Source organism: Falco rusticolus, chromosome 3, assembly GCF_015220075.1.
Source record: "Falco rusticolus isolate bFalRus1 chromosome 3, bFalRus1.pri, whole genome shotgun sequence".
NCBI lineage: Eukaryota > Metazoa > Chordata > Aves > Falconiformes > Falconidae > Falco > Falco rusticolus.
The window spans coordinates 14,565,881-14,587,845 of record NC_051189.1 but is presented as its reverse complement, the minus strand read 5'-3'; the positions used below and the strand labels follow the sequence as shown (position 1 = coordinate 14,587,845).

The window sequence follows — 21,965 nt, the reverse complement described above, 5'->3', positions numbered from 1 at the left end:
GTTCCTTTCCTTTCCTTTCCTTTCCTTTCCTTTCCTTTCCTTTCCTTCCCTTTCCTTTCCTTCCCTTTCCCTTCCTTTCTTTCCCCCCCTCCCCCCATATGAGTTAATGTTAATATTAATAGTTAATTACAGACTTTTAATGAAGATAAGCTGTTATCCAATTTCTGGAGTTAGTTTACATTGTATGCTGGGACTATTTTTTCTGTCATAATAATTACTCTTTCAGCTGGTATTTTACTGGGAAATAATCCAAGGGATGAAACCACTCAGAACTCCTTGATATACCAAACAAACACCAGCATAACGGTCTGTTTGAATTTCCACTGTTACATGGATCGTTGTGGGGTTTCCATCGTTGCGCCACATGAGTCCTTGAGGAGCTGGGCCTCACGTAATCTCCCTCCCCTCTCTCCTACCAGAAACAGAGATTTTAGGAATAAGGACACTGAGAAGGTGGTGGTGAAAGCAGCAGCCTTCAGCCCCTGGAGGCAGCTCCTGACACTTATGCTGCCACAGTGTCCCCGGCTGAAGAGCAGAGGGGACATTTTTCATTGTCCACCTTGATACCCTGTGCCACACAGGCTGGTACATTTTACCCACTTGTGCTTGTTTGTATTCCAGTAACTTGTTCCTGATGGAAGTATTTACTCTGGGAAGAAATTCAGTTTTGATTTGAAAACACTGAGAACAGAAAAGCCATTGTTTCCCTTAGGTAATACCATTGCCCGGTTTTAAATCTGGTATTTTCTGCCCATATCTTTTTTTTTTTTTAATGTGTTGCTACCACGTAACTCCTCAATTCTTTTTTGCTCAGGCAAACAGATTAAGCTTCCCAATTTTCTTTTTTTTAAAAAAGCACCTCTGCTCTTCACAAATTATTTTTGTGACTTTTCTCTGCATTCTTATAAAAATGTTTAACAAACTTGTAAAATAAGGCCACCATACATAGATCCATTACTCTCATAACAGTCTTGTTATTGACAGATTATGCTCTGTAATTTACACTTTTGGAAGTATTCTGTCCTCTTCTTTAAGATTATTTCCTTCACCTCTCTTCACAGTCCTTCCTCTATTTCCACTTCCTTTCATGTTTCCTCTCCTTTACCTCACTTTCCTTCTGAACTTCCCTCACTATGCTTTATGTAGTTAATTCCTGTCCTCACAGCCCCAACCCAAAGAATGGACATCCCCAATGAACAAGCATGCTAATCTCTTTTTGGAGCATAATGTGATATTGAGTTCTCTAGTTCATAATTTTATGTACTTTATCTTATCTATTTTACATCTATTTTAATATATTTGAGGCAATGATTATCTCACCAGATCTAACCTCATTTTATTGTTAGATCTTTAAGCTCATGTTCCATATTTGACTATCAGCAAATAGATATCCCCATCTTGAATTTTATCACATATCCCACCCATGATCCATCCATCTGGCACTCCAACACAGCTTTGGGTTTTCATTAACATGCAACGAAAGTGACAATAACTGCTTCCTTCTTACAAATCTTTCCCTTCCCATATAGACATCAAGATGTCTGCTCTTTCTTACAGGTAAGAGCAATTGCAGATTTAGTTTCTTTGAGTATTCTCTCTGACACTCATTTAACTTGGGTGATAACTGTTAAAATGAAACATTATCATCTGGTGACTAAACATTCCACTAGTATGTCATTTCTATCAACTGCCAGTACAGACAGGCATTAATAAAACACAATAAAAGAGTTACACTGCCTGTGAAAAGATATGAGAACCAGCTGAATAAATGAACCCCTCATTAAGAGCTTGTTCTTTTTATTTTAATTTACATTTCCAGCTGCAACTAAAGAGAGTTTACAGGAGGCTGGGTTTTCAAGAGAGCTGGAGTTAGGATTCTTGCTAGTGCACAGATGTGATGGGGCAAAGCTTCCTTGCTTCAGAGTATATATCAGGTTTCGTGGAAACTTCCCATGGCTGAAAGTTGTATTTCAGTTGTACTCAGTGGTTAAGGGAGCAAAGTACGAGACAGAGTGGAATAAATAATAGCTTTTCTTGTAACACAGTTTGTAACAAGACACAGAGATGTAAAAAATCATTACAGAGAAAATAATGATCTTGGATTGTTTTGTTGAGTTCTGAACAGTTCCTCACATCTGCAAAGACAGAATTGGAGCAGCAAGACTTAGTCTAAATCCTTGATATATGAGCTTAAGATCTAGCAGAGTCTCAACAATAAATTAACACTTCAGCTGTATGGATATGAGATGTATGAAAGCACTCAGATTTCTCTTGTGAGTCAATCTGTCCATGTAGATTTATTTTACATGTTGTATAACGAATAGATTTGATGCTTTTATTTGATTCCCGCTGACCATACAGTCATCAAGGAGGCTAGAAGGAAAATTCAGTTAATGGTACCCTGAGATTATAGATTTTTGGGTACCACCTCACCAGAAGTGTTGGTACTGACCTTGCAATGTTACCAACTACCTGTTGTCAATAGAGAGAACAGGGATCTTGGAGGATCTTCTGGGGAAAACCTGGTCTGCCTAATTTAAAACTTCCTTCTGCATTAATTGCGTAAAGAGCTTAAATGGGTACAAGAATCAGGAGTTACAAAAATACCTGGACTGCCGTCCATGATTTAGGTGACTAAATTCCAATTATAGGTCAGCTGTTTTAACAAAAATCCTCATTTTTGTTTTGATGTCTAATTCTTAAGCTAGGCTAAGTGCTTGAGCTAAAATATAGCTAAGGTTTAAAGCTAAGCTATAACTCTGCAAGGAGGAGAAGAAACAACTGCTCATGTAGGCTTAGTAGTGAAATTTTTGGAAGCCTTGTGTAAACATCCACTGATTTGCAAGAGGGTTTTGAGTTTGTCTATGTAACTTCGATGTAACTGTGAAGTCTGAATGATGGTTTTTCATATCTTGGATCACTTGCCTATTATTTTGGACCTACACATTTTATGATTATCAGAATGTAATTTCTAACAGTTTTTAGATCTGATGAACTTCTGCAGTGATCAATATAGTAGAAACTCAGTTTTCTAAAGAAGGGCAGGTTTTTTTTCATTTTAACTATGAGAGATATCTACTAAATTAAGTTCTAATTAACGGACTGTAGATAACTCCAAATTCTGTCAGTAATATTTAATATTTCTGAGGAATATTCTTCTCAGGATTATACAGTACTGAGGTATTTGTAATATCCCATGGAAAGATTGGTCTCCCTGTGAACTGTATGAACACATATTAAGATAAGTAACAATAAGGCTCCGATACTCAGAACAGAAAAGCCTGGGGGTGAAATCATGCTCATTGAATGGCCAGAAATTCAGATACTGGAATTATTAAACAAATTGGAGGAAATTTGAATTAAATTAGCCCAGGATGACCCAAGTCCTAATGGACTTTGGTTTTGCAGCTCTCACTGAATATAACTGTCATTTAAGGTACTAAAAATACAGTACCATTTCTAATGGATTACTGCCTTTGAGACCCAGTTCATAAAACAGCACCAGGGTGTTAGAGACTTCCACATGTCTAAGGAGATTCAGAGAAATTTACTATCATAGAGGAAAAATGACTTACAATACATTTGCTGCAGATGGTATTACTAAACAAATGCAAATGATTTGATGTGTGTTTCCCAAGAATCTTTAACAATACTGGTGGATTTTTTCATCTCTGTGTTCTCTAATTCATGTTTCACTTTCACTGTAGTGATTCTAGAAGCAAAATATTGATTACTTTGTGCAACATTTAGTCTGTAATAATTGAATCCAACTTTCTTAGAGATCATTGTTGCATAATCATTATTCGGTTACATTTTCCATCAATTATTTTTTTGTCAAATTCACTCCTTAATAAAATGTCAGTAATGTAGCTGAAGTATGCATTAACTGTGTAATGTACATAATGAGACACACTCAGATTAAGGGGGCAAAGCAGCCTGGAAAACAAGCAGGTGAAGAGATTGGACAGCAAAACATCCATGGAATGAGGAGAGTGCTTGGGTTAGGCAACACTTTTTTAGGGAAGACAGCAACCAAGGAAGTATTTGGATAAAGGGAACTTAGCAACATTGATATAGAGGATAAAAAAGATGGAGAAACCCTCTTTTGGGGCATTAGATGTTGGCCACTGTCACGGTAAATGGTTGGACTAGCTCTATGCATGGACTGCTAAAATGTTATTAATCCCTATTGCATCAAAATACAATAATCTATCAGCCACACAACTATATTTACATGATGGGAACACATCCCTTAATTAAAACACTTCCAGTGCTTGTGGATTTAAGCTCCAACCTAATTTAACAAGTAAAATTTGCTCATTGGGCAAATCTTAGTGCTTACGAGTTTGTCTATGAGCTAGTTCCCAAGCTAAAGTCTTGCCACAGCTATTTAGTGTTTATATTGTTTTATTTTATTAAAGAGATTTTAGGAAGCAATTCAGTCTCCTCCTCCTCAAAATAACAGTACCAACTGAGAACTATTAAGAACTGTGAAAACTACCACTTGCAATGCACACACAGCTATTGTGATACATGCTCTGAAGCAGCACAGGTTAGTAAAATGCATTTAATGTCGGTCCCCACACATCACATGGATTGAAAAAGTCCTACCCTTTTCATAGTGATAATCCTGAGGTCTCTGAACTACCATCAGAATTACTTGTCTAGTAATAACACTCTCAGATAAGAAGTTCAGGATGCTGTCAGAAACAACAAAACAAGAAGAAGAAGAAGGGGGGAAAAAGGCATTACCTGATAGTTTTGATCATGCTGAGCCCCATTTCAACACAGCAGTGTGCATGGTCCTGGCGAGGTTCTGGGAGCCCTGACACACAGTAGTAGCAGTCCCCCAGGATCTTTATTCGAAGGCAATGGTGTTCCTATACATAAATGTATCAAAGAGAAAGAAAAGATTTGCAGTTATTTTTTCCTAACTTTAAGGTGAATGTGAAAGTAGTTGAAAAAAGTACTAAAAAAAATATTAAAACTTGTTGCTAGATGTTTTCTGCTTGTGATTAATACAACCCCGATTTATTTCACTTTTGAAATATAGTACCTTTTATGTTTTCAATAAAAACAATATAGTGACTTTTGTGTTATGCTAGTCAGAGATGTCTTTGCTGATGGTGAGAAAGGTCTCATCAGAGTTCGGCTGGAAGCTAGGCCAAGGATTCAGAAACGCCAGATGAGATAACAAATATTCCATTTTAGACTGTATTCCTCCAGGGCATCATTTCTGCCCCCTTTTTACACTGGAAATAAATGAAAAACCTCTTTCCTCCCACTGACAGTCCCTTCCCACCTAAAGTTTGTACTGTTACGCTCAAGCATTCCCAATAGCTATAGGAGCTGATCAAGCATCTGCATGCCAAGGATGTCAAATGAACACATTTCGCATTAGACTTGTACTGTGGAGAAATGGTGTTTATTTGGCATCCACCTAAAGACATCCTTTACCCTAGGAGCAAAATACCGAATTTCATTTTATAAATACATATTAACAGTGTCCTTATATACTGAAGCAGCCTGTTGCTGTGTGATTGGATCATTATTTTAGAAGAGCCTTCTCTAGTGAGCGGAAATACCTAAGTTGCCAAAACTTTCGCACTTAAACCACAACACCAGACAAGCAAAATGAGCCCAAGATTAGCTGTAAACTTTCCCAATGTATTCTGATGGCTTGGCACTCACAGGAGACAATCAGTGCACAGGAAGAGAGACCGTAATAATTTGACAACAGAGATGCAAGCAGCTAGGACCAGACAGTATTACAAGTTGAGTCAGGGAAGTGACTATCTATGATGGATAGTCGTTGATTGCAGTATTAGCACTCCATCAGTGAAGGTTCCAATGACAGAACATTAAAATGAAGACCAGTCGTTGCTAGGGAGCAGGATAACGATTTGTAAAACTGGTTCATTAGATGATAGCAAAATTTTGCCTGTGGTATTTATTTCAGCTTTTCTCTTTCTCTCTGACAACCTGTGGTGGGGGCTGCACTAATCAAAGGAGTGGGGATGCACTAAACCCACTGGGGAAAGAGACAACATTAAGTAGGATATAGGAGCAAATGTGAACACCGACTGTGCCTAAGGAATTGAGTACCGGCAAAATGAATGAGACTACAGATTATTATTCAAGATTTTGCCTAGGAAGAATGAAGCTTTGTAGCCCACCTCAGAGAAATCTTTGTAAATCTTAGAGTGGCACAGAGAACCTAAACACTTGTACCCAAAGCTTTTGCAGAAGTCAGCTGAAGCTTTAAGCATGCCAGCGAGGGTAAAATCTGCTCTGGGCATAGGGCCAAAATAAGCTGATTCACCCTGAAATCTCCTTAAACCACCAGTAGGAACTGACTGTGTTTGAAGCTTTGGCTAAGTCTCCAGCTAATACCAGTGCTGGCTCTCAGTGCAATGTCTAGCTGCCCAAGTTTCACAAGGAAATTCTAGACTGAAGTCAAGCTTCTAAAATGTCAAAAGTCATATATAACATTCCTCTTTCCCTGCCCTCTTCAACACCTCTGCAGACCCACACAAGTGAAGACTGGGTATTTTCACATGGCTGCAACCGAAATCATACAACCTAAAATCCACCAAAACAATTTTTTACATTTCCTCCTCAATGGAAAGAATTAGAGATTTGATTTTGCTGCAGTTTCCACTTTATCTTTTCTTTTTCTTTTTTTTTTTTTTATAGAGTGAAACTACAAAACATTAAAGTTAGTCAACAAGTAATGAGGACTCAATGGCATGTCAAACTGTTAGTGGGCTTCCTTAAGCTTCTTTCCTTTTTCCCTGGTTAGACAAAATGCAAAGAGATAACGATATTATAAACCACAGATTCTAAAGTTCTTTGTTTTTTCTAATAGTGCCATTTGATTGATTCATATTCTATTTGACATTTGCCTTTACATCTACAAAGTAAAAGGAGCATTTATAACATCCTATTGGTTTGACTGAGGTGGAGTAAAGCAAAAGGCAGCACTTTAACTCCACTCAGACCCACTACAAATACATTACAACTGGTAACTTCATAGTACAATAGTGAAAAAAAAAAAGGGGAAAATAAGTCAATTTCCAGGAAAGACAGACAGACATATATCAAGTAGTATCATATTTTAGTATTATAATTACAATTTTACATGCAACATCTATCATGAAGTCTTGCACCTGTGGTACCTGACTGTCTGACAATGTGGGAATCACGTATTAAATAAGCATCTAATTCAGCACAGTTAGAGAACATAGTCTGCAACAGAAAAAAACCTCAGCTGTTTGGTTCTTAATGACCCATTTAAACTGGCTGAAGTGCTGATTCTGTTGAAGGCAGATGAGACTTCTGTCACCTGGCTGCATATCTCCTCATTTTCTGAAAATCAGAAAAAGGCAGACCACTTCAAAAAGGTGTGATTTTTATAAGAATAAGAAAGAAGAATGTTAATGCATAACAAGACCTGCTAAGGAGAGTTTGATGTATGTAAATGTGAGCGCATGTGCGTGACACAGGAAATCCGTCCAGCTGCACATGAATGCATGCCTTTTCTTGTCACGATACGTCACCTCTATGCTCATCTGCCAAAACTCAGGAAGTCATCTACAGAGTGAGATATCCAAACAGAGATGACTATATATAGTGTCCATATGTCAGCCAGCAGTCAAGGTTGCCATTACAGTCAAAGGAGAGCCAGGCAATGCAGTCAGTGAAGCCTAGGGACTGATTCAGCTCACAGTTACAGCTTGGCTGGGCTTCATCTCAGTTGTCTGCACATAAGCCTATGGTGCATCAGTAAGACCTCTGGGTATGTGAGGCACTCACACAGGACTAGCAGACATGACATAAGATGTGTGTCCCTCTGGAGCCGTGCAAAGGCCAGGCAGAGTATCTCTATTGGCACAAGAAGCCACAAGGAGCACTTAAATGACTCCTTGCCTTCCTTATTTACCCTGTTGGTAACATTATGACTGTTAAACATGAACTGCACTACAGTCTGACTATATTGCCCTTACTCTTTTTATTCTTCCCTTATTATTCCCATTATACCTATTTAAAAAGTAAACTGTAGATTTTTTATCACTGGAAACATTTCAGGTAAAGAAGATAATTTGACAACTGCCAGGAAGGACAGAGGGTTAATGGGATCTGCCTTTGGCAGAGGAGGACTGCATGGTCTCTTGAGATTCCTTCTGATAACACCGTAGCCTAATCACATCTACAGTTTAAAGTAGATGCTTTATCATGCTGGTTGTATTAGTACATTAAGGTTAGTTTCATGGCGAATTGTGGGTAGTCATGTTGTAGCTGTAAAAAGAATGAGTTTTGTAAGGGTCTACCTGCTTTTCAGTGGTCTAAAATGATAGTAAGAGCATTCAAGGTTTTCCTCACCGTCTGGAGCTCAAAGCCACTTCCTAAAGCCATCTCACCATGATATCTAAGCGTTGCAAGTCAATATTAAATGAAAATGAATCAAAAATATAATCATGTACGAAGAACTTGTAAAATGGGTAAATTATTTAAATAAGATATAATGTCCATACAGGAACTTTGATGCAGCAGGCATTACACTACCGTGGTAAATCCTTACATTGTTGTGAGTCTATTGTGATCTTGCCTTTATTCTATTGCTCTTCCTCTTCCCATAAGCAATTCCAGAAGTTGTCTTAGGCATGTGATTGACAGCTGATATTATACAGACATTCACATCAGCATCCATCAACTTCACATCCCTCCCCATACTCACTCATTAATGCCATTTACTGAAGGTATCAATTAATTACTCAGCATGTCATAAACGGGGGCTTTTTTTCCCCTTATTTGCAGCTGCTCAGTTGCTACAAGTGGAAGATTAAAGGGCCTGATTCTGCCAAGATCAATTGAAATCAGTAGAAATTTTGTCTGGGGATATTGAGCAGACTCAAATACTCGACTATGAATAATAGTTCTAGATGTATTCAATAGCAATTGATAAGAAGTCTTTTTTCCAAATCATCTTAATCCAGACCAAAAGAAAATATGCGGATATTTCATAAATAATTGCCTCACATATGTGAATGATTTATGTTTAAGCTTATTAAATACATTCCTAGGGACTGCAAAGGAAGCAAAGCAAACTGGCATAAGGTAGAGCTGAAGAAATTAGTTGCTCAAATACCACTTTACTGAAGAGTGCAGCCAGAACTTCATTAATATTTCTTGTTTCTTGGACTAAATGTCTGATGAGGGAAAAAAAAAGTGATTGTGTTTTATAAGTTACACCAACATTTTCAATCCTGCCTGTGGTGAATTAATCACCACACCTACTTTTGAACGGAATCCCATCGGTTAGCGAACCAGCCCACAGAAAAGTCCACATCTGCAATTTTTTAAATTTCAAGTGAAAAATCTGAAACAGTGTGGATGAGAGATTACTGAGGCTGAACTGCAGAACAAAGACACCAAAACCTCCTTTGGAAAGGTGGCCAGAGTGGGAGGAGGCAGGGACTTGGCCCTTGTGTACAATAGCTCAGTTCCTGAAGCATTTGCCAAAGGTATAGGAAACCTAGATAAAAGGCCTGTCACAGCACGAATGGGGGCTAGGCCAAAGCTCTTAATCAGCAGGCTGGTTTGGGGTGGGCTGGAGGGAGACATCCATCCGAATTCCAACTATTGCAGCTCTGTCACGTTGGAAAACAGCTGGGATCTTGACAGAGCCAGATGGAGGGAAGTTCTTGAGCCTGGTGGTGCAGGCAGAAAGGAGGACCAGGAGCAACCAGTCACGGTTGCAAGGACTGTTGCTACTTTTTATACACACAAAAGGAAAAATGTGGCAATCTTTCATTCCCTGCCTGGACCAAGGGATACTTAAATATAGCTCTATATTAAATTATTTTTACATAGTTTGTCAGATCACATAAGGAATGCTTTCTCTTTTTAGAATAGCCTAGAGTGGGGTGATTAAGACTTCTCCAGGCTGACAGAAAATACAGATTTGGGGTCTCTCATGCTGCAGAAGGAACTGAGGCGCATTCCTGCATGAGTTTTCAAATATGTCAACACTTCTCTCCCTTGCCATACTGTGGACGAAAACCAGCTGTGGCTGTTGTGTCTGGTGAACAACCATCCTTGCCAGCTAGTGCTAATTAGTAGATTATGCCGTTAGTGTTATTGGGCACAGAAATCCCTGTTAGGAAGATTCAAGGTGTGGTTCTTCCCTGCTAAGGCACGAGCAATTCTGCATGGAAATTCTGACCCTTAGGAATTTCTAGGACTGCAGATACATAAAGGGTGAGGTGGACATTTCTCAAATATATGCTTGTAAAGCCTAAATGTCATTCAAATCTCAATGTAGTCAACAGAGCATGGCGGGGGAGGGGATTAGTTTTGGATTTACGTAACTCTTAGTTCCTAAATCATTGAGAAATTTGGAAACAGAAGTTTTATTTCATCTGTCATTTTCATCTGACTTTTTTTCATAAAATGCCTGTAGACTATCAGTTCTGAAAGTGTTTTGTGCACCAGGGTTTTATTTGATTGTTCAGGTCTTTTGATGATCTACTGGGCTCTTTAACTTCTGAAGTACTATAACTTTAGTAAGAACATTGTTTAATAGTGTTTTTTATTCACTAGTATAAGACAATTAGTTGTTGATGCTGGTGAGGAGGGAAAACAGCCTAGAATTAAGCACTACGAAAAAAGCATTCACCTCCTCCCATTACTATAAATGCATACAATGTCCTTAAAATTAGCTAAATATCGTATATGTACACTCATAATCCCATTAACTCTGCTTCTTAATACAGTACCGCTAACATACATGCATGAAGAAATTCACCTTTTTTTACTGGCATATGTGTTTAAACAGACAGGGTTTTTTAGGGAGTCTCCAGAGTCCTACGGGTTATGTGTTTGAAGATCATTTCACAAAAGAACAAAGCACTGCCAGCTCAGAGGTTAAATGTGGTCATGAATTTATTGAGGAGACAAAAGAGCCTTTAACACCTTCCACTCTTTCCTCTTTGATACCAGCTGGTGCAGGTGTTGTACTGGGGCTATAGGGTGATGCATTCTTGTGGAGCCTGCTAGTTTGGCTGGTTTCCACCCCTGGAAACGCTAGTCACAAGTAAGACTGGTAATACGCCATTGAAGGAATTTTTTGGCAGGTTTTCTGTGCTCTCCCAAGAAAGAATTTAACAAAGGTCATGGGAAAAGACCACCTCTTATAGAAAGATAAAATAAGATATCAGTTCTTTAATAAGCAAAAGCAACCTGTGATTCACATTACATAAATAACTCTCCCACTAACACCAGGCTAGTGAACATAAGGAGAAAAAAGGCCTATATTAAAGTGTGAATTTTTCATTCAGCAACTACGGTTCCTCTGAGTAAGAAGCACTGTTATTCTGGTTTATAGTTTGGGAACTGATGAGACTGTAAAGAGATGAAGTGTCTTACAGGCCAGCCACTTTATTCTTATATGAAATCCATGGATTTTAATCTTTCAGGGGAAGATTTCTGTTTCAGCTTCAATGCTTCATATTACGGATGGGTCCAAACTCATATCTAAGGTTGTCTCTGTGTTTGTCTTTGTATATATGTCTAAACTAAAATGCCGTGCCTTCATGTTATCTTTAGGTCTCAGTGATGTTGGACTACATCTCAGCTGCTGTTTGCGACAAAGCTCACAGATGTCTGCTCTTCTGTTCAGGGTTTTACACTTTCCTCTTTGTCATATCTGAAACTAAATCTACACGCAGTGTGGATACATTTAGAAATATGACAAACAATTTATATCAGAATATTGGCTGACATCTAGCACTGCAAAGGCAGAGGAAAAACAAATGTAAAAAACCCCCTATTATTTCATCAAAGCAGGACTTTTTTTACACTGAAGTATCTCACCAAATATCATCTTATTTCCCTTCTCTCCTCAAAATTTCTGCCTAAGGAAAATATTGATATTAATTAAGTTTCTGTTTAGGCCTTTCAGTAGACAGATATATAAGGAATTTCTTTTCTTCAGTTCTGTTTTATGCTGACTTATTTTTCTTCCTTGATGTCACTTTTCTCCTCAATAACTATAAAACTTTTTTAAATGTCACAAAGTTATTAGAAAGGGGAAATGGCTGTACATAACGTAATATTATATTTCTTTCTTATAAGAAATACTGAACTGAGTTCTAATTTCTATTCAGTGTTCTGTGCTAATGATACATACATTATGGAATTTATATGCATCAACATATGCTGTAATACTTGATGCAATCGACTGAATAATAGAAAAAAATCTGAGCTCTCATTGCTTTTGCATTGCACAAGAAAAAAGAAAGCTGAAGAAAGAAAGAAGAAACTAAGCTAAATTACATTCTTTGGTAAGCTGTGAAATAATGTCTTCTTTAATATTATATGATTTATATAAGATGATAAAGCAGATCAAACAATCCTTTATATGGGATTATAAAATACTACTTTTTTTAGGAGTAAATAAGGATTTATGAGGATTTTCCTTTAAAATCTAAAGAAACTGCCTCAAGCTTTCTGCAACTGGCCTCTGTACGTTAATGACAATTCTTAGCAAAACCCAAGATTTTGAGTAACAGTGTCTATTTTTAAAAGAGTTATGATAACTCTAGTTAAGATGATTAAGAACCAGTTAAGTGACAGATCTGATATCTAGATGTGAATGTGTAATCCTCCTTAGTGGAATATCCTTCTAGGGAGGTCTTGAAAGGATCACTTTCCAAAAGGCCTGTCAAGGATTTACTGGCAAGTATGAAACAATTTCTAATACCATTTGCAGAAGGAATAAAACTGCTAGAATGATCAATTACCATGCAGGCATGGTGTTTGTAAGAAGACAGCAAGATCATAAAAAGCCAAAATTATATGGGTTTTATATGTACAATTATATGTACAATAATGTCATCACTGTATGTTCAGAAACATGATTTTTGGACAGTGATGAAAGAAATAAAATAGGAGGAATGATGAAGATATGCCTCCACCACATAGAGGAGGTTAGTCCAGGAACACTACTTTCAATGCCAGTACCTATGCCTTAAAAGAGATTCTGAAAAAATTTGAGGCAGTCCAAAACACTAGTCCCAAAAATTATTTGAAGGAATAAAACTTACAGAGAAAAAGCCTCGCAATGAGCTTGATCTGTTTCTTTTGCCAAAAGGAAAACTGAAATGTGGCTTGACCAAGCACACAAATGTGTTCCCAGAGAAAATCAATGGCTGCAAAATGGTTCTTTTGTCTATTAAAGATAGGTCATAGCAAAAATCAAGGGATGTAATTCAAATTCAGAAAAAATCAAATAAGAAACAAGCCATAACGAATTACCAGTGAAAGTGTTAAGGTACTGGAACAGACTTCCAAGATACACAAGTATTCCTCCGTCTCCTGGGACCTTCAGATGAACACTGGGAGTTTTTCCAAAAGATGCACCTTTGCCAGGTGTAAAAGCTCTACACAATATCAGTCAGATAGGTTGATAGGTCCATGTACACCACAAGTCCTTAAAATTTGGGAAATGGACCAGTCAGTCTCCACTTGGCAAAGGTTCAGTTCAATACAAGATTTAGGCCCTTATATTTTAGGTAGCTGGCACTTCCACAAGAGTCCAGAAACCTGAGTAAGGAGTCTTGGTTTCCCACAAAGTGCAGAGGGAGAGTTCATCTCCTTGGGTTGGACAGAAACACCCAAAGCCATGTAGAACTTCTGCTCTTCTCTAGGGCACCTCTAATTGTCAGCACATCAGGCAGGTTCCATGACATCCACATCTCAGAAACCACAAACAAGGAACACAATCGAAATACCCTTCTTTTTAATAAATTTTAATTAGTTGTGGTTAGATCACTGTAATCTTTGTATTCAAATCTGTTCAATTTCTGCAGTGATTCCTCCCTGTGTCTTCTACCTTTCAGAGGACTGATCTAGACAGCTGGGCTAGTCTAGTCAGTGATGTATAGAGGAGAAAAGCAAATTCACAAATTAGGAAAGAAAATACATGAAGGAGCCTAGAGTCTTGAACTTAGCAACTGGGACATTGAGAGGTGACTGTTCTGATGAAGTTTTGAAGACAGAGAAGTTATTTCATCCCAAACTCTGCAAATTCCTGGGTAAGAAATTTTTGGCTCTGTTAGACAAACTGGTATATTTATTACTGTTTTAGATAAACTCACCTACATTTTTGAGATATCCAGTCCCATGGAGGTGTATTCAATGTTCTCCATGAAGATTTATGAGTTTAGGATGTGACAGAAAACTTTCTAGAAGGCTTAAGTAAGAGATGTATGAACCACAGGGAAGGGAGAAACCCTGGGCATTTAAAGAAACAAAAATTTCAGTTCCTATAAAATACTAAAACCAAGCAGGGAAGTGCCTTCAGGGTTAAGTGAAAAGTGAGGGAGGATTCTCTGGATTACACTTTTAGATGTAAATGCCTTCATTATTCTCCACTCCTGTACTGGATCTAGTCTTTCTATACAAAATCTTTATTGGTTAAATGTAGTTTCTGGAATGATTAGAAAATACAGTTAATGATCATGAAAGAGGAATCTGTTCTACCAAGGATGCTAGGCAAAATCAAAATGTAAATCAAAGCAATAAGTCATATTGTGTACATATTCTTCCTAAAATGCTTCTGTGACATAGATACATTTAATTTGGTTTAAAATACATTTCTTTGGTTAGGATAGCTATTTTTATCAAGCCATCCAGAAGGAGACATTACTCCTATAAGCTTTCTAAAAGACAGGACTGAAGTAAGTTCTTTCATACTGTTTGGTTTTTAATGTAGACCAGAGCTGATGAGGTTTGTTAGATTGGAAAAAAATATTTTAACAAAAAAAAATTACCCATTTGCAAGTGTCCAGGCAATAGGTTATGACATCACTCTGTACATGAGAAAACACATTGCTATTTGAGATAAAAAGAGCTGACTCAAAAAAGCTTTGAATAATTACAGAAGTCTTGTCTTTCTTGACTCTTATTTGCAAGCTAAGAGATGACACCAAGGGTCTTACTGATGCCAGTGTAATAAATAAACCATAACCCTGGACCAGAAATGTACAAAAATCAGTCAGGGATGTAGATGTGTACGTCAGAGCAAGCCACTCTAGGCTCTCTTTACAGTAAGTAAAGAGCATGGACAATGATATTCAGAATGTAATTCCTGTTTTCCCATAGTAGGTGCCTACATTTGGTTGGATAAGTTACAAGCTAAATGCCATTAAATGTACTTCATTGCCTACACTAGCAGCCTTACTAGACAGCTCAGATGTTGACACATAAAGATAGTCACAGGAAATAAAACTTTGACCAATGAAACAACAAAAAAAAAAAATTGCAAGCCTAGCAAAAATGAGCATGTGTTCTGCTTGTACTTCTGTGCTTTGCTTTTTTTTCCAAATCAGTACTAATTAAGTAGAAATTAATTTTCCTAACATAATAGTTATTGTGTTTAATTAATTTCATGGCTGATTTAGACAGAATCCAATCTTAAGACTGTAAAACCTGCTAGTAACTAAAAATTGCAATGACTGTGGTGGCTGGTTGTATGACCTTTAAATGAACAGGTCTCTTAACCTTCTTCAATTCTTAGAAGAAAAGTCAAAATAAAGCTATGGTCTTTAAAAAAAAAAAAAAAAAAAAAAAAGTAATTCCAACAAGGACCAGACTACCAGACCAGAACTACAAAACTTCCTTAGAAACTGCGGTAGGTGACCTGCTTTCATACCATTCTTGGTCTAGCACTAGAGAAAGGTGAAGTTCTGATGACTATCTGAACTTTCACTTGCTGTCAGAACTAATCGCTTTTGGTAAAACTTGTCAGTGTCTTCCATCCTCAATGGCTGCTTAAAAACCCAATGGGGACATTCTTTGAATATTGTTCAAAGTGATCAGAGGGTATTTCCCAGCACTCCCAAATACAGAGTTGACTTCAGACCCTTTTGCAAATAAACCATGTTTAACTCACATGTGCTAGTCGATCAAATCTGGCAAAGAGTTCGTTCAGCATTCGGACCAACTCCTGGGCTGACAGAGTTGTGGAGAGGTTAGTGAATCCTTTAACATCTGCAAAAAGAATGCTGAAAAAGAATAGATATTAAGATTGCAGCTGATTTCCATTGATAACTGAATGTCCTAAGTTACCTTCCAGCAATTTACTAGTGAAGGTTCATTTAAAATTCATTTAACTTTATTCTAGACTTTTGGAGATTCTGGAATACTGAGTATAAATACTGAAGGAACTAAAGAAATACTACAAAGCATGAAATGGGTTTTTGCCAAAAATGTGTGTTATGCAATTTTGGATTTTCAAATAATTCAGGAAGATATAAGTAAGCCTTAATAAGCACAGTAGTCCCCATTTATCAATGAGAAGACTGAGTCATAGTGCATCCATAATATAAAGGGCTGTATAAATAGAAAGACTTGGCACCCAGCTGCCTGTTAGTATCTGACAGTATTCTTTGAGGGTGGGTTTATATATAGTTGTTTTTTACAGTGAGTTTGACTTCAGCGATTTCAACTTTTAGTGTGATTTTCAGGCTTTATTAATCTATGTGCCATACAAAACTCAAATCCTAAGACAACAAACAGATTCATAACAGTCTTGATATACACCAGACTCAGGCCAGCTTTATTGCATCTAATTTTAGGGACTTGACGGAAGTACCTGATTTAGAAGTATGGTCCTCTATTTAAGGAGTGAATCTTTATTTGGATGATTTGTTGTTCTTTCCATTGACTTCACAGGGAGCCCAGTGTGATCATACTTAGAATTTAGGTGCATCAAATTAGATCCCTGAAGTTATGGTAGGATCTTAGTCAGCAAACTAGTTGCAGACAGAAGTCTGACCTATATTTCAGCAGCCAGTGAATTTTCTACCCGTGCAGCTTTGGCTGTTCACTATGCCTACAATGAGCACATGTGAATATAGAGAAACATATACACACACACACACACACATGAAGTCTGTGGTGTGCAAGCTATCACCTAGACCAAAACATGTAATAAATAGCTCAGTAATTAGCAGCTGAAGAAAGAAAAACACTGTCTACTTTAAAAAGTAGTAATGTTCAAAAAAATACATACCATGCTGGCACAGACTAGAAATAATCCAAATGAACCTAATTAGCAATTCAAAGTAAACTAATAACTGCTGTTACAATCTGAGCAGCTGAAGATCTTTCGTTTGTGTTGAACAAGATCACAATTTGACCCTGTCAGACAATCAGTAATGTAACCAACAATAAATATAGTTATGATCAGGTGGACAATAAAATATAACTAATGATAATTCAACTCATTTTCATAGGTATGGACTGGTAAGGGTTTGGGTGATGATTAAGTAAGAGGCTCCCAAGCTGGTTAAGATTTTTACCATTGAGAAAAAACAAAATTAAAAGGTAAAGTACCAAACTGCCCAAAGAGTAATGAATATTAATAATAGCTTAAATTGATAAAAAGACAATTTTCAAACAACTAATTTCTACAGTTTTCATTTTCAAAACAACAAAAAACTCTAACTGGATACTAATTTTGAGGATTCATATAGAATTGGTGCACGTACTGTTCAGTGCTCAACATTTAGGAAAAAATAAGATGAAACCCAGTTTTGAAAAGATTGAGTCCCTGGCAGCATGCATAGGAACCAACCAGTACCTGTACTCTAAAGCACACAGAATCTTAATTTTAAATCTCTTTCAAGCATAGATTATGTTTCAGCTTTTCATCCCTGTCCACAATTCTTTTTCCATTCAAACAGAAGGGCCATCTTATCCCTATTTTTACTTTTCTACAGCAACACTTACTATGAGAGTAAAAAAGGGTAATGGAAGACATTTTAAGTTAGTGTAAGGATCCTTGATCCTTTCCAACAGATTTAATAAAATAATATGTCTGAGCTACTGCAAGGCCACAGAAGAAGCAGATAATCAATTTACTCTTCTACAGAAGTTCAAATTATGTTTATTGAAGTTGTCCAGACAAAGTTATTTTTGGGTTTCATCAAAAGGCAAAGTACATGCTTTCCTAGCAAACCATCTCCCATCATATCCAAGGACGTTTATTTTTCCCTTCCTTCAGTGTTATCCACTCAATCATTTGCCCTCGTTTGAGACAAACTTGTGGAAGATGTTACTGACTTGGCTAAATATTCTGATGGTCAGAAACTACAGTAAAATCAGAGATTCTGTAACATCATGGAGTGGAAGCTGATCATTCTGCTGTAAACGTACAATTAGGACTTAATACCTTGAGTAGCAGCTCATAAGATAACTATCACCTTTCTGCTAACTAATTTCAGGAGAGACAAAATTTAGCTAGGGGAATAGAGAAGGGAAATGGAATTAGGAAAATGTTAATAAGAATGATTGAATGAAAACGGTTACTAAGTAGGGGAGCCATGTGACATGTCTAGATCTTTGAAAGCATCTTACAAGTCTCCATTTCATTTCTCAGCATGCGGCGTCAACCAGAAAGTTGTGGCGGAATATGTGGCCATGTGCAGGCAGAGGTCCCCTTTCTTTTTAACCCTGACCACTCTAATTAACATGAAAAAATACAGAAATGGTCCCGTCCCAGTGTTGAGTTCAAATGGGTCTTGCCACGGCAAAGGCATCCAGCCATCCTGATGACTAAAAGAAGGCACCAAAGTGTTTATCTGCTCGGGGATTAAACAAGGGTACACTGAGCTTCTAATTTGTGAATGAATAAAGCAACAGAAGGGAAACTGTCAAACAAGAGACACTTAGCAGCATCTGAGATCTTAAATATTAAAAAGAGTCTTCTCCACCCACCTGACATTCTCGTAACGATGAATGTAGATCTTGTGAAACTGGTGTTGCAAATGTTCATCTTCTACATTGGTCATATCATTTATCATTTCCAGGACTACAAACCGTGGTAAGACAGAGAGCACCAGCCGTTCCTAAAATAAAGAGGAAACTGAAGTGTCAGTCTGAATTAGTACTTCATAGTAAACTGATTGACCTCTCCCTATTTAAAGAGCTGGATAGCTGGCAATATAAGATGTGACCCTCCCCTCCAAAAATTCTAGCTCAGACCATTTGTGATAATTCACATTACCCTCAGTCCAGAATATGGACCTTCAAGTCTCCCCTTCCTAGACAGTCTTCCCTCTAATATTTTAAGCTTACTTGTTGATTATTTAAAAATCTATCCTACTTATGACTTCCATGACAACTTCTCACTAAACATGACTTGGGAACACAAGCACTGCATTTTAGGCAGTGGTAGCTTGATTAACAGATACAGGCCAAAGGAGTTTGAAAGTCCTCAGCAGCAAGTAGGAAAATATTTTTATTGTTGCTTATTTATCAGAACTTACAGACTGTGTGTTTAGCATTAATGAACTGTATAATTACAATAAAGCTAGAGAATAAATAAAGCAAAAAAGAGACAGAGGAACCTGACTCAGTGAAAAAGACAGCATTTAGATAAAGCTTAGTTGTATTGCCAGAGATTAAAGACAAGGATGATATAAACTAATACACACTTGAGAAATGTTTTATGGGAAGATTTAGCCATAGACTAGTTTGTATGTTAATAGGGTTACAATATTTATCAGGAACCAAGTTTTAAAGTGACTTGGGAATCTCAGAGTCTTCTCATTGGTCTGTGGTACTGAAGTGCTTACAATATTTTGACAAATGGGACTGGGTTTCAAAGTTCCTTTGAAACTCTCTATGTGACCTCAGAAATAAACATTTATATGTCTCAGTGAAACATGTTTCCAGGATGAGTCATTTGGCTTGTGGCCCGCTTCACCTCTTTTTTGAAGATCCCCCCAGGGCAGGTTATATTCTGAGTTGGTCTGCTGACCCAGAGTTGACTGTTCTTTTCCCCAAAGGCCTTCTACAAGCTTCATGTCCCATGATGGATTCACACTTACTCGCATCATACAGTAAGGGCTGTACAACAGCAGTCACCAAAATAGTTCATGGAATATATAGCCTTCTTCCACACCCAAAGGCATGTGGGAGTGGGGAGAATGGGTTCTTCTGCAGATGACAGCCTGCTCCTAGCCATCTTTCAGGCCTTAAGCGAGCAGATAAGCTTTCAGTCATTCATTGTATGGATGTTCATGGCACAGTGCCTATCAAGAATGAAGAAACTAATTAACTGGGATGTTTGCATAGAGCTTCAAATATCCCAGAATGGACAGTTGGTTGCTGGTGGTGGGGGAGGTGGGAGTCTCTATTGCCAGGGTCCTCATGGCAGTGTCTTCAGCTTGGTCAGCAGAGACTCCTCACATGACTGTTTTACTGAGTTCTTATTACATGGCTGTCCCATGATCCCATGTGACAACCCCAGTCCTACATGATTCATCACTATTGGTATATTTTAACCACATGCTAAGATCTTCTTAAATATCTAATCTACCTACAAAAGACTAGTTCCATAGACTGTTTCTGCAAGGACAGTTCCTATGTCTTATCTATGCATAGTTTAATCACTTCACCAGCAGGAATCACCTAGAAAAGGTCCTGGATGGGATGCTCCACCCAGAATATTAACTAACACATTTAAACATACAAATGGGACTAAACAAAGCAGAAGGTAGATCTGGGAGGTTCTAGATCTGCCCCAAATTCCTGGCTGCTGTTAAGTCCATCAATGTTTAATTGTGAAGGTTCAGTCAATCTCCTGCTTTCAGGGTGGTTTCAAGTTAGTCCATTGTGTCCAGCCAGTCTGTTATCTCATCTGTACAGAGGGCTAGCCAGGAAGCTGCTGGACCACACAGAGAACTGGCTATGTAAGTCTATTATGTGAGCACATACACACAAGTCTCTGGTGCTGGACCACAATTATGAAAATCAACTCTTTAGCTGTACTTGTGATTCAAGTCCCTTAGCACTTTCCACACGCATAGAAGTGTTACACTGTTCTTCTGAGAAGGGCTGACTCTTCTGTTCAATGCAATAGTTCCAGTCCTGTGCTTTGCTACTGGAAGAAGATGCATGAGCTCCCTGAACTGGCATTTGCAGACTGTGCACCCAGGACTTAGGGCTAGCATGTCTTTTGACTGATTGATTTAGGTAAGGGCGAATGCAAATGAATTTAAATAAAGCCATTCAAACTGGTCTTCTCTTCTGGGAAGACTGGAAAACATAGTCAGCATTTCTAATGAGCTTTGTCTGTGTCTCAGGAACACTCAGGAAGAGTAAACATTTGAGACAAGTTGAAGTGACAAGTAATCAGATACATGCACATGTTTATTAACACTGTATATTATTAACGTATATTAGTAGAGTAACAGTCTACAGTAGTGTATTAGTAGTGTGTCTATACAGTACATCAGCGCATATTAGTGTACATATATATGTAGTATTAATGTATAAGATCAGTCCCTGTCATAATATAACTAACCAGATGTAAGTAGGGCCAGGCAAGCCCTTGAAAAATTACTGAATTCTTTCATGAAAGGCCTAGATCATCCTCTGAGAGATCTGAGAATGTCCCTGTTTCAGCAGCTCATCAGTCTGACAGTTTTGGCAAATTTTGCAAGTATCCCACCCAAATCTCCTTCTCTGCAAATTAAGCTTTATCCTTTCGAAGTGGGTATGGATAATAATTGATTGCTGCCTTCTTTGTTATAATCTTCCTGTACTGAAATACTGTTATTGTGTCCTCTTGCCCTCAGTCTTTCTTTTCTAGATTAATCAGATTTATCCAGTTTCGGAATATATCACTCCAAACCACTCTTGAGGAAAAGCTAGCAGGTTTTCACTGAACTGACTCCAAATTATTAATCATCTTTTGCATTACAGGATTGCAAAGAGCAAAATCTTATTGAATCAAAGAAAAGAATGTAAGTTTTGTAAGCTACATATCACCAGATTTCAGGTGACATTTTGGGGAATAGCGCAGGTCTAGGAAAAGATGTGAACTTCCAAATCAGGCACAAATAGAGACACCAATCAAAAAAGTCCTCCCAGGCAATGCCCACTGAGAAAAT

General features: G+C 37.7%; 1 protein-coding gene across 1 annotated transcript in view; it reads right to left on the bottom strand.

Moving 5' to 3' along the window:
- The window catches only part of ADCY8 (adenylate cyclase 8), a 123,966-nt gene that overhangs the window by 53,648 nt on the left and 48,353 nt on the right, over nucleotides 1–21,965 (bottom strand). The window contains 3 exon segments of the mRNA XM_037381792.1: nucleotides 4,753–4,880; nucleotides 15,956–16,067; nucleotides 18,784–18,914. Coding sequence (XP_037237689.1) covers nucleotides 4,753–4,880; nucleotides 15,956–16,067; nucleotides 18,784–18,914 — 371 coding nt within the window.